A 12,813-nucleotide genomic window follows, 5' to 3' on the forward strand; every position below is an offset into this window, starting at 1 on the left:
ATATGGTAATTGTCTAGAGAAATAGTCACTTCTCTGGAGCTGATTTAACCATTTTCAGTAATACCTTCATTCATCATTTAAATGTTGAGCAGAAAAACAGAGCACAGTCATCTTATATTTTTAGTTTTCTTGTTATGTTTCTGTTTGCTTGTTTTTGCCTCTGAAGACGAGCCTTCTGATGTTTTTTCTCTTAAAAACAAAACGCGGGTTGCGAAGAAGCATCTTTTTTCCTCTTTCTAAAGTAATGAGGACAATCCTGGAGGACAGAGGACGCACTACAACGTGACTGCTGTGCCCTCGTCAAGTTTATTATTCAGTTATCCAAAATGCAAATTATAAAATGTCAGAGATGCACCAAAATATGCCTTTAAAATACAAAAAAAAATGTAGTTGTCACATTCATTCTCTGCACAAATACCTGAAGCAGCAGGTGAAGGACAGTACTTCCCCATCTAACAGCTGCTGCTGCTGTTCCTTTGTTTTCTGGTTTGAGACTGCTGTTGGATGTTATCGGTGGGGCCAGATGTTTGGTGCCTGGCTTAAATGAAATTTTGCCCTTGTTAGGCATCTCCTGAACATGTATGTTCTGGAAAACATTCTCAAAAGAAAGTCATTGTAAAGAATAACTGACTTAATTTAATGTCCCACTGGCAACAATAATGACTCTGTATATTGTATTTCAGAGCAGCTGTGGCCTCATCCTTATTGTCATTTTAAGAATTGAATCACTTTCCTTTTGTGGAACCTTTCTTTGTGGTTTTTGTGCAGTTGTAAGACTAGGTCATGTAGGATACGTCTCCTGAGCTTCCTTCTTCATGGTTTTACCCTCATGAATGAGTATTCCAAATCACCACATACTGACATTCCTGTCAAGGAAAACAGATTTGGTTTTAAGGTGTCATTTCAGAGCACTTCTGTGTACTCACCGATCTTGAGAGTTTTGTCCATGAGCTAAACTTTTAACCCTACCCTTTCATTCTTTGGGCCACGAGCCAGTCGGTATTTATTATTATATATTTGGCTGGTCTCTGTTACAGATGTAAACTACACTGAACTGGTTCCTGGTCCAAAAAAGTGTTGACAGTCATGATATTTACTGTAATGCATGGTGCTCTGTCCAACCTTTCTCACTCACACAAAAAAACTTTGAGGTCTTGCAGGGCTCAGGGCAAACCAGGCTTCATCTTCCTCATTATATACAGACGGATGTTAAAAAAGAAGCTCAAATTCTTTGCCACCCAGTCTGTCCATCTATAATAGGACTGGTTGCCAAAAGCCTTTCTGTTATAGAGGTGTGAGTCCCTCCCTTCTATTTCAGCATGCTTCCCCCTTTTACTCCCCATTTTGTTTTCAGTCCTCTTTTTTTTTCCTCCAGCTCCTGTTTTCCAGGTCTGTGCAGAGACATCCACCACGGCGGTCTAAGGCTGCTACTGAACTTCACTGTCTTTCCTCTCTACACAAATGTGCTGACTTTGGTGTTTGCCTCGTAGATGGTAGCAGCGAGCGTGGAGAGAAGGATGCCAGCAAAATTACCACTTACCCCCCAGGGGCAGTGAGATTTGACTGCGAACTGCGAGCTGTGCAGGTCAGCTGCGGTTTTCACCACTCGGGTAGGTTCTTTTCCTTAATGGCTGCCTCTGGTCAGTCTCCAGGATACCTTTGTCTGCATAATAAGCATCTTACAATAGTGAGCTGACCTTGAAGTAAAGAAAACCAGAAAATAATGGACATGACTGTTGCTTTACAGTGGTGCTGATGGAGAACGGAGACGTCTACACGTTTGGTTACGGCCAACATGGGCAGCTTGGACATGGAGATGTCAACTCCAGGTGCTTTTCTACTGACTTAAATGTGATAAATGCTCAAGTTAAAGTATTTATTTGTAATATTAAAAATAGTTATTGGAAGAATAAAGTGCAGTATTATCATGTACTCATTAAATAGTTGTAACAGAACAGACAGATATATAAAAATGCAAATCATGGAAAGACATTACCCATATCAGGGCTCCAGACTAACTTTCTCATTTGGTCACACCTCCCACCTTGTCACAGGCAAAACACATCCCCTGCTGAACATTTTCATATCGATAGACAGTACAATTTATCAAAGTTCCCTAAATGCCCCACATTGCAGGCTGCTGTAGCTGCGGTGAGCTCAGATAGGTGTGTGAACAAAAATTATTTTGAAAACTAAACTAGACTTTTTAATGTCAGATTTGTCCCAGATGAAGATACATGATTTTTTTTTTTACATGCGGTCTTTCCTGCGCTCCACATTTCACAAGAAGGCTGTATTTTTCAGTGTAAATACCACAGTACAGCGAAGCTATCAAAGTACTACTTTCCACCACTATGGTTAATGCAGCTGCCTGTGCCGGTTAGAGCAACGCCAATACAGCTTCATGATCACCATGCACTCACACAATGCAACTGTTTGAAATTTGAACTTGCACATTTAAAAAAAAGGTTGCAAAGGCGACCATTTTGGTTGCAGTCTAGAGCCCTGCATATTATTTCAATTAATTATTGTTATTACTCCGCCAAGGAACGCGGCAGAGTTATGTGACGATCGGCGTACGTGAATCCTTAAGTCTGTGCGGATTTGGATGAAATTTTCAGGGAAGGTCAGAAATGACACAAGGACCATCTCATTAGATTTAGGCAGTGATGCGGCTTATAGTCTGGATTCACAGATTTGTTAAAGGTTTCACATTGCGAGATAGTGGTTGGCACGGCATCACTGTAACCATGACAACAAGTGAACGCTGCGTCAGCTGCCTGCTGACGATCACATGATTGCGACCCTACTACAAATATATCGGGACTTTTCCGTCTCAAATCAAACAAGGAACAGTTGATTAAATTGTGGGGGTGTTTCTGAGTCCCATCAATTCCCGCCGCCCGCTACAGATTTAAGTCACATGATTCGGTGTCTATACATAACATACACATGCAGAACACACACCTGTGTTCAGTGCAAAGTCATTTTTTTATTAAAGATTTCATCCGTCGGAAATGATGCAAAGACTGAGCAGCCTTGGCAGAGTACTGTGCTCTCTGAGTGCTTTTCTTGTTAATCATGTTTTATTGTCATAAATATTATCAGTATGTTGGGTTTTATTCCGTACATAAACAAATAAACTGGAGTTCTGTGGATACACTGCCTAAAGTAATATTTCTGCTTGCCAGGGGCTCTCCAACTCTGGTGCAGGCCCTTCCAGGTCCAAGTGTCCAGGTGACAGCAGGCAGTAACCACACAGCCGTTCTCCTCATGGATGGGCAGGTCTTCACATTCGGCAGCTTCTCGGTGAGTTTTTTGTGGTACAATCTGTATCAATTGCTTTTTCAAAGAACTGCAGATTTTGTGCACTCTTTGCGTCTATAGCTGGAGAGTGAGTTTGTGTCCTTTCTTTCCAGAAAGGGCAGTTGGGCCGACCCATCCTGGACATGCCCTACTGGAATGCCAAGCCATCTCCCATGCCCAATATTGGTGCCAAATATGGACGAAAGGCTACGTGGATCGGTGCCAGCGGAGACCAGACGTTCCTGCGGATCGATGAGGCTCTCATCAACTCCCATGTCCTAGCTACTTCAGAGATCTTTGCCAGCAAACACATCATTGGCCTTGTGCCCTCCTCTGTGTCTGAGCCACCTCCATTTAAATGCTTGCTTATCAACAAAATGGATGGAAGCTGCAGAACCTTCAATGACTCTGAGCAGGAGGATCTGCAGGGATTTGGCCTGTGTCTGGATCCTGTGTATGACGTCATATGGAGGTGAGTCCAGTCATGACACAGAGTAATAAAATGAAAATGTTTTCGCTTATTTACTGTTTTATTGACAATTTAGGACAGTCTATTGTATCATTTGTCTCTAGGGGAATATTATCAGTACCTGTTGCCAGTTTTAAAGATTTAGTTAAACCCTTCATCAGATAAGACTGACTCATGTTTTTTTAAACAAATTTTAAATCCCTCTTTATTGCTTTTTGTGTGCTTCTAGGTTTCTGCCAGCCTCCAGAGAGATGTGGTGCTACAATGCAGTGATAGCTGATGCCAGGATGCCCTCTGCAACAGATCTGCAAGCTCGCTGTAGCATCCTCAGTCCAGAGCTTGCACTGCCATCAGGATCACATGCAACCACCACGCGCTCTCACGGAGCCCTACACATCCTTGGTAATCCTTGCAGCAGCCATTTAGCAGTGCCATGCGATTTATTTTTTTTTTTTTTGTAAATGTACAGAACAACTGGTATTTTCATAGAGTGAAATCAGACATCTGCATTGCTTGAAACCAGGCCAGATCGCTGAATTCAGATTAGTCTGTTTACCTCTCAGGTTTTTCATGTAAGATGATCATAAAATTACAGTAATTGCTTACTTGAGTAGCGTTAGGTAGGCATCCCACATGAAACAGGCAATGGCATCCCTAATCCAAATGCTAATCACTGAAAGATTTTTATTTCGCTGTTCTATTGTTTGTGATATTGTTCTACACTTTTTTTTTTATTATGGATCTTTGGATCCTGAGGTTTTAGGCCACCAGTTGGTAAATTATTGCAGCACCATTTTAAAAATATTGTGAAGAGAAAACTGATCTGATTGGACACATCTTTATTTTGTATCCCTGATCTTGTTGTTAACCTGTTCCCTTCCAGTTGAGGTTTATTTTGTGTTTGCAAGAATATTTTGAGCCTTTTTGTTAATTGTTATCATTGCTAAACGGAAGTATACTTTGGTTTCCACTTAGGTTGCCTGGACACGTTGGCAGCCATGCAGGAGCTGAAAATGGGTGTAGCCAGCGCCGAGGAGGAGACCCAGGCAGTGATGAAGGTCTACTCCAAGGAGGACTACAGCGTGGTGAACCGATTTGAGAGTTAGTTGACTCTTTGCTCACAACAATTAACATTTTAGCTCTTTAATACATGAGATTCAGTTTAAATTTTGTGACTATTTTTTGTAGTAAATCGCCAAATGAGTTGTCATAGTGGATCCACAGCTGAGCTTCTTTGTGCCCTGCATGTCCTCACTGATCCCACGTGTGATGTTGTAGGTCACGGTGGCGGCTGGGGTTACTCAGCCCACTCTGTGGAGGCCATCCGCTTCTGTGCCGATGCAGACATCCTGCTGGGTGGGCTGGGCCTCTTCGGCGGACGAGGGGAGTACACCGCCAAGATCAAGGTGAGCAGACGCATTTCCAAACGTGATGTTTTTTAAGCTTTGTTGTAGACTTCTCTTTTCATCACTGCTGTATTTATAGAATATCCATTGCATGTGCTGATGTAAATTAAATACACAGGGACATCTGACTGAATATTTCCATGAAATACAAAGCCGGTAATAAAGTTGTGACTGTAATTAATGCAAAGCTGGAATGATTTGCATTGCAATAGATAAACCTCCTTAAATGAATAAAGTGGATTATCCTTGTCTCAAATTACAGGCGTTTACAATATATTAACCCAGTTTTGTTGTTGTGCAGCTATTTGAGCTCGGACCCGACGGCGGCGACCACGAGACAGATGGCGATCTGCTGGCTGAGACCGATGTTCTGGCTTATGACTGTGCTGCCAGGTACAGCCGAAGCATCAATGTGTATTATTTGAAATTGTATTTCCCTCATGTTCCTGCAGGTATTTTTGTAAAGAAAAAGGACTGATGTGATCTACTTTGAGCGGTATGATTCACTGTCTTTATTTTTAGGGAGAAATATGCAATGATGTTTGATGAGCCGGTGCTGCTGCAGCTCGGCTGGTGGTATGTAGCCTGGGCCCGTGTGTCTGGTCCCAGCAGCGACTGTGGTTCCCATGGACAGGCTACCATCACTACTGATGACGGGTAAGACATATTTACTATTTAGATAACAAATCAATACGTCTTATGTTTTTCCAATGTGACTATCGGTCTTGTTTCTTTTTAATTAATACATGAAGTAGAGTATTAGAGTCTTAATTTTGTCCTTTTTCCTTCTCCTTAGTGTGGTGTTTCAGTTCAAAAGCTCTAAGAAGTCAAATAACGGTACAGATGTCAATGCGGGCCAAATACCTCAGCTCCTTTACAGGCAAGTAAAATGAATTATATTATGTTAGAAGTGATTCACAACACTTTTGTCTATCAGTTTGTCAAGTAAACATTTTTTCCTTTATCTTTTAACATTAGGCTTCCTTCAAATGATGGCAATGCATCTAAGGGGAAGCAGCAGACCAGTGAACCAGTCCATATCCTGAAACGCTCATTCGCTCGGACCGTCTCAGTGGTGAGTAGAGTATCTGTTCTGAATCGAATTGTTCTTCCAAGTGTGCAGCTGTTCATTTTTTTTGTAGCGCTTTGTGTTACTGTGTTTGACTCTGTGACTCTGTCTCTTCGTAGGAGTGTTTCGAGTCTCTGCTGAGCATCCTTCACTGGAGCTGGACCACCTTGGTTTTGGGTGTGGAGGAGCTGCGAGGGCTGAAGGGTTTTCAGTACACAGCCACCCTGCTGGACCTGGAGAGACTTCGCTTTGTTGGCACATGCTGCCTCCGCCTGCTCAGGGTCTACATATGTGAGATCTTCCCCATTGCAGGTAGGAAAACGGAGAAATTAAAGGCACCTTATGCAAATGCACAAGCAAATCACAATCCTGCTCAATCTGTTGTACATGAATTATATGATATTCACACACTATGAAAACATAAAAATGTGAAGAAATAAGCAGTGACAACACATTTTCCTGTTTCGTTTCTTGAACTTTAGGAAGTGTTTATTTCAAAAACTGCATTTCAGTTGAACTCTGTGTCTTCTTATTGTGCCTTTAAATTGTTTTCTTCATCTTTTTTGTTGTTTGATTTGTAGCCAGCACCAAAGCTGTGGTGGAGGAGTCGAGCAAACTGGCAGAGTGCGTGGGAAAGACACGCAGTCTGCTGAAGAAGATCCTGTCAGAAGGCATGGACAACTGCCTGACGAAGCTGGACAACGACCCCCAGGGCTACTTGTCTCAGCCTCTCACCCTGCTGGAAGCCGTGCTGCAGGAATGCCACAACACCTTCACCGCCTGCTTCCATTCGTTCTACCCGACTCCGGCTCTGCAGTGGGCTTGTCTCTGTGATCTGCTCAACTGCCTTGACCAGGCACGACACTTTTCAGATGTTTATTTCACTGTAGTATAAAAACAAAGTAGCAAATTCTCACATTTATGAACCTGAAAATGTTTATGGAGATATTAGTTTAGTGTCTTCTGTCAATAAACTCCACTTTTAGATAGTAATTTTATTTTATTTTAGGTGATTTAAAACCATTTCCTCCCCGTAATATTGTTGATTACACAAGAGCTTCAATAACGTGGAAAAATAAATCATTCATTCCCGCTCTCCTTGTATTTCAGGACATCGCTGAGGCAAATTTCCGCACATCCAGCAGCCGTCTGCTGGCAGCCGTGATGTCTGCTCTTTGTAACACCTCAGTCAAGCTGACATCCATCCTGCCCATTGCATATGACGGGGAGGTGCTGCTGCGTTCACTGGTCAAACAAGTCAGCACAGAGAATGACTCTGCCCTCGCTCACCGCTTCCCCCTGCTGGTGGCCCATATGGAGAAACTAAGCCATGTGAGTTTTTAGCACTTGATTTGAATCAGTAGTGTCTGGATTTGAGCCTGGTCCTGCTGTATAAGTGCACTTGCTTAAAGGGAATCTTTGTATTTGCTGTGTTTTCCATGTATAATTTTGTCAGATACACACATATCTACTTGGGGTCTTTACTTGAATATTTAAATAAATCAGGCAAATTTGTATTTTATAGAATATTGTAGAATCTTAACTGTAATATTTAAATTTTGTAGATAATAGATAATAAAAGCATTAATATTTAAACTTGCCACCCAGTCTTGTTTCTCTACTGGGAAGCACTTAAACTCAGTGGCTGTCGTTTTAAATGTGCTATCTACCTAACGTCTTCTCATTTAAATATCTCAGATTGCTCACCAAAAATATCAAAATAGAGACGTAAAATGTGTTCCACGGCTTGTTCACTTAGACGGAGGAGAACCTGATGGGTATGACCAGCTTCCGAGAAGTCCTGGAGAAGATGCTGGTGATCGTGGTGCTGCCAGTGAGGAAGAGTTTGAGGAAGGAGGTGGAGCTGTTCTCTCCACACCTGGTCTCCAACACCTGTGGACTGCTGGCCTCCATCGTCTCTGAGCTCACCGCCTCTGCCCTGGGCTCTGAGGTAACCTCCCTCACTCTGTCACCTACGAAAGCCTGATTGTGAGGCCATAAGCGTTGGCTTGGACAAACACTTTGTGTGCTCTTGAATAGCTGTGTTTTCAGGAACATAAACAAAACTGACATCTCTTGTTACCCTGTATTGTTTCTTTTCTGGGAGTTCACATTGTAATGATTTCTGTCTAAAATCAGGATCATCACGGTGCAGCTTTACACATTTTAGATGAGATCTGTCACTCAGGCCAAGTTGTTCCTCATTCCTTTCTCTTTTCTCCTTTCTCATGCCTTTTCCTCTTACTTACATCTCCTTTGTTGTCGAAATAACTTTTCACGGTGACAGACACAGTGTGCTTGCTGTTGCCAAAAAAAACAGCAACACAAAGGTGGAGGGGGGTGGGCCGCTGGATTTTCTGTGTTGTTTTTACCGGATGCTGAGTCATTAAGTGGGAGCGGCTGATGTCTGTCGCCCTCCCTCTCTCTCACACTCCTCACTTAATTATCAGCACTCTTGGCTCATGCGCATACCCGTGTGCTGCAGTCAGGACTCTTTAGCTCTTGTTGCCATAGTAACGTCACTTGACGGCAGCCCTTGACACCAGTGTTTTTCTCCCCAGTCTGTTGTCAGGGAAACAACTCTTCCTCCCCGGAGTACCTGGATAGGTCCCTGTGCAGCTGTGTCTGGCTCTCAGTAGTCGACAGGCTGATATAAATAGTAGTAGTTTATATTACCTAATACAAGCATGAGTTGTTTTCATTTCAGACATTTTTGTTAACTTCATTTTATGTTTTCGGGAGCATCCATTTGTCTTGAAGTAAAATATCTTGCCGGCTTTCACATTTAGATGACATTCATTACTTTTACGGCCACATTTGAAATGTATTGCTCTTTTTATGCTCTATCCTTAATTTTGCCTCATTGTGGTAGACATACTGCTTTTTAAAGGCATGGATGGGGATGTTTAGTAAAACTTTATGTGTTCTTTTATCTAATGTGTTCATTAACCCTGTGTGGTTATGCAATAGATTTGATTTGTTTGGCCACATTCCTTAGTTTGTCCTTGTTTATCAGGTCGATGGGCTGAACTCGCTCCACTCTGTGAAAGCATCTCCCAACCGCTTCACCAAAACAAGCCAGGGCCGGAGCTGGAACACAGGCAATGGCTCTCCGGATGCCATCTGTATGACGGTGGACAAGCCAGGCGTTGTGCTGGTGGGCGTCTGCGTCTACGGAGGAGGGGGCATCCATGAGTACGAACTGGAGGTGCTGGCTGACGATGTAAGGGATTATAAACCATTTTCAGATTACTTTTTCTCTGAATTTCTATGTTTTGTCTTGTTGCTCGACTAGTTTTCAACCAGTTTTACTCTTTTGTTCCTTCGCCCTTCAGGCACAGACCGAGCATCCGGGGGATTCGGCACATTCTCACAGGTGGACATCTCTGGAGCTGGTGAAGGGCACCTACAGCACCGATGATTCCCCCAGTGATATTGCAGAGATTCGCCTCGACAAAGCTGTGCCACTCAAGGTCCATCAAATTATTTGTATATGTTCTTTTTTGTTGTTGAGACATAAAGCTCTGTTACTGTTGTCAAACTTGCAACGGTCTTAATCTGTTTTCATGCATGTGCTTTCTGAATTAATTTCTTCTACTACAGGAAGGGGTCAAGTACGCAGTCCGATTACGAAACTACGGCAGCCGCACAGCTAATGGGGACGGAGGCATGACCACAGTGCAGTGCTCTGATGGCGTATCCTTCACCTTCAGCACCTGCAGCTTGAGTAGCAACGGGACCAACCAGACCAGAGGACAAATCCCTCAGATTCTCTACTACAGGTATGCATAAAGGCAGCATTTTTTATGGCATATCTGAAGTTATTGTTTTTTTTTCTTGACTTGAGTTTGTCTTGTGGCTGAAGGAGTGAATACGATGGGGACCTCCAGTCTCAGCTGCTGAGTAAAGCTAATGAGGAAGACAAAAACTGTAGCAGAGCTCTGTCTGTGGTCAGTGCTGTGGTCAGAGCTGCTAAAGACCTCCTGCACAGGGCATTTGCTGTTGATGGTAAGCACAACTTCCACATATATTACCAAAGCAATGGTAGCAGCTGTGGACAGACATGGAGCTTGATCTGTTCAGTCTCTCTTCAGCTATATTTTTATCACTTTCTATCTCCAGTGGATGATATTCCTGAGCTGTTAAGTTCTTCCAGCCTGTTCTCCATGCTCTTGCCCCTTATCCTGGCCTACATTGGCCCCGTAGCTGCATCTGTACCAAAGGTAAGAGTTTAAACTAGAAGAGGGATCCTCTAAAATGTTTGTCACTAATGTGAATGCATGCACTGCTGCATGCATTGGAGCCCAGATACACCATCCTATCCCGACGCTATTTCACCGACACCTCCATCCCGACAATATACATAAACTAAAGATGCATCAATAATCGATTTAGAATTGAATCGTTGCCCCTGAATCGTAATCGTTATCGAATCGTGAGGTACCCAAAGATTTTCACCACTAGTGACTGATGTGTAAAGTAAAAGTGCCTCGTTTTATTCTTCCAGGCTGCTGTTGAGGTCTTTGGACTTGTTCAAGAGCTGCTACCCGCTGTTTCTGCCCTCAACCAAAAATATGCCCCTCCCACCTTCAATCCCAACCAGTCAACAGACAGCACCACTGGAAACCAGCCTGAGCAGGGCCTGTCAGCTTGTACCACCTCAAACCACTATTCAGTGATTGAGAGCGACCACCCTTACAAACAAGCCGGTGTTACTCAATATAGGGTAAGGTGTCTTGTGGTGTGCTAACGGAATCAACTTGGCAGGAGAAATTTCTATAATTTACATTATAACTAACCTCCTCTCTCCCGTTGGCTCAGGCGTCATTCCCAGACTGTGTTCGTTGGACCACCATTGAGTTTGATCAACAGTGTGGTACCGCACAGCCAGAAGACGTCCTGCGTCTGCTCATCCCCAGCCGAACGCTCCACCTGTCCAACCTAGGAGGCAAGCCACTGATCCATGACACCATCAACACTTGGACTGAGCTCAAGAAGTTCTCGGGCTCCACAGGCTGGCCGACCACCGTCCTCGTGTTGCCAGGTAAAAAAGGAACAGCAGTTTGGCTGCTATTGTACATGCAGGTTTATGTTATTACTTGACACTGCAAAATCACGATAAATACCAAAGTTCCAAAACCAAGAGTATTGAAAGAGGCAATCAACATAAAATACAGCAGTAGTTTGCTAAAATGGCTGTTATCGCTTCTTATCATGTCTCTTTAAACGCTATGCCAATCATGAGGAAAAATTGGAATTACCTACTTGCAGGTAACATTTTACTGAGCTTTAAAACTTGACACGGGAAGCAAGAATAGGCCTAAAAGTTTATTGTTTATTTGTTTATTATATAAGCAATAAATGTCTTTAGATTAAAATTATGACATTGATCTTTTGGTGGGTGCATAGTAGCATTTGATTGTTTTTACTTTCTAAAACTAAAATAATAAAAATTAATCAGCACTAAGATTGCAAATGACAAGGCTTCTGTAATCTGGGGAACACTTTGTAACCGAAAGTGGTCATGTCAAATGTTAACTGATAACAAACATGCATCCCAGCTGACATATTTCATCACCAGTGACTTAAATGTATGAGGATAAGGAGTCTGCTTTTTTTTTATCAGACTCCATGCCACAGTGTTTATATTCTGTGCAGGACTATACAATCTGCCAAGATTGTTTGTACTGGCAGACGCACGTTGCCTCAAGTCTCTGACATTGTGAAGTTCATGGCCCAGGATAATACATTACATTCCTGACAGGGGAACTCAGGACAAGAAAGTGCCCACATTGTCTCCACTATATGGTGACCATAAAAGGCAAAGAATACTTAGCAGGAAAACACATATTCTGTATTAAGGCAGTTTATTTATTTCTTTATTGTGAGAGCACTTGCTGTATTCATTATAAATGTGTTGTATGATAATGCACAAATACGTGAAAATGGTGATTGAGTTGTAACCAAGTGTATATTCTTGCAACCCAGCTGTGGGTCAATAATTTGAATTGTTGTCTTACTGTGTATGCTTTATTCTCCTTAATGATGCTTTACTGAGTCACCTGCCAGAGCAGACAGACATTAGTTTACCAGTGAGCATTTACAGAATTCTGTTTCTGTCCTCTCTACTTTCAGGAAACGAAGTTCTGTTTTCGTTGGAAACTGCCTCGGATTATGTGAAAGATGAGAAGGCTTGCTTCTATGGCTTTAAGTGTGTGGCTGTGGGATATGAATTCAACCCTGGTCCTGATGAGGTACAGACGCTCTTAGACCAGTTTTGTGGTCAACAGTCGATTGTGTTTGAGTGTCCAGATCTTGTGGCTGTACTGTAGTCTTAATGTCCTCTATAGAAGGTAAAAATCTCTCTTCTGACAAAGCATTGTGTTTTCAGGGCATCATCCAGTTAGAGAAAGAGCTGGCCTACCTGGGCAGTGTGTGTGCTGCAGCTCTGATGAAGAAAGACCTGGCCCTGCCGATAGGTATGGAAAACTCTGCAGAAGGGAATTTGCTTCCATTCTATGTGATCTGATTAAATATTTTCAGTTTTATGCTAATGTTTTTTA

At 42.6% G+C, this 12,813-nt stretch overlaps 1 protein-coding gene across 19 annotated transcripts in view; it reads left to right on the plus strand.

The window, feature by feature from the left end:
* Nucleotides 1-12,813, plus strand: part of mycbp2 (MYC binding protein 2) — a 71,886-nt gene that overhangs the window by 25,628 nt on the left and 33,445 nt on the right. For all 19 annotated transcript variants that reach the window (XM_055014896.1, XM_055014895.1, XM_055014901.1 and 16 more), the window contains 24 exons: nt 1,491-1,610; nt 1,748-1,829; nt 3,192-3,309; nt 3,420-3,778; nt 4,005-4,177; nt 4,751-4,876; nt 5,054-5,181; nt 5,483-5,574; nt 5,704-5,838; nt 5,978-6,061; nt 6,160-6,256; nt 6,370-6,562; nt 6,832-7,106; nt 7,361-7,582; nt 8,010-8,201; nt 9,267-9,473; nt 9,586-9,723; nt 9,854-10,032; nt 10,116-10,258; nt 10,373-10,473; nt 10,758-10,976; nt 11,072-11,294; nt 12,386-12,504; nt 12,642-12,729. In XM_055014896.1, coding sequence (XP_054870871.1) covers nt 1,491-1,610; nt 1,748-1,829; nt 3,192-3,309; nt 3,420-3,778; nt 4,005-4,177; nt 4,751-4,876; nt 5,054-5,181; nt 5,483-5,574; nt 5,704-5,838; nt 5,978-6,061; nt 6,160-6,256; nt 6,370-6,562; nt 6,832-7,106; nt 7,361-7,582; nt 8,010-8,201; nt 9,267-9,473; nt 9,586-9,723; nt 9,854-10,032; nt 10,116-10,258; nt 10,373-10,473; nt 10,758-10,976; nt 11,072-11,294; nt 12,386-12,504; nt 12,642-12,729 — 3,813 coding nt within the window. The remainder of the gene's footprint in view (nt 1-1,490; nt 1,611-1,747; nt 1,830-3,191; nt 3,310-3,419; nt 3,779-4,004; nt 4,178-4,750; nt 4,877-5,053; nt 5,182-5,482; nt 5,575-5,703; nt 5,839-5,977; nt 6,062-6,159; nt 6,257-6,369; nt 6,563-6,831; nt 7,107-7,360; nt 7,583-8,009; nt 8,202-9,266; nt 9,474-9,585; nt 9,724-9,853; nt 10,033-10,115; nt 10,259-10,372; nt 10,474-10,757; nt 10,977-11,071; nt 11,295-12,385; nt 12,505-12,641; nt 12,730-12,813) is intronic.

Source organism: Amphiprion ocellaris, chromosome 11 (genome assembly GCF_022539595.1).
Source record: "Amphiprion ocellaris isolate individual 3 ecotype Okinawa chromosome 11, ASM2253959v1, whole genome shotgun sequence".
Taxonomy (NCBI): Eukaryota; Metazoa; Chordata; class Actinopteri; family Pomacentridae; genus Amphiprion; species Amphiprion ocellaris.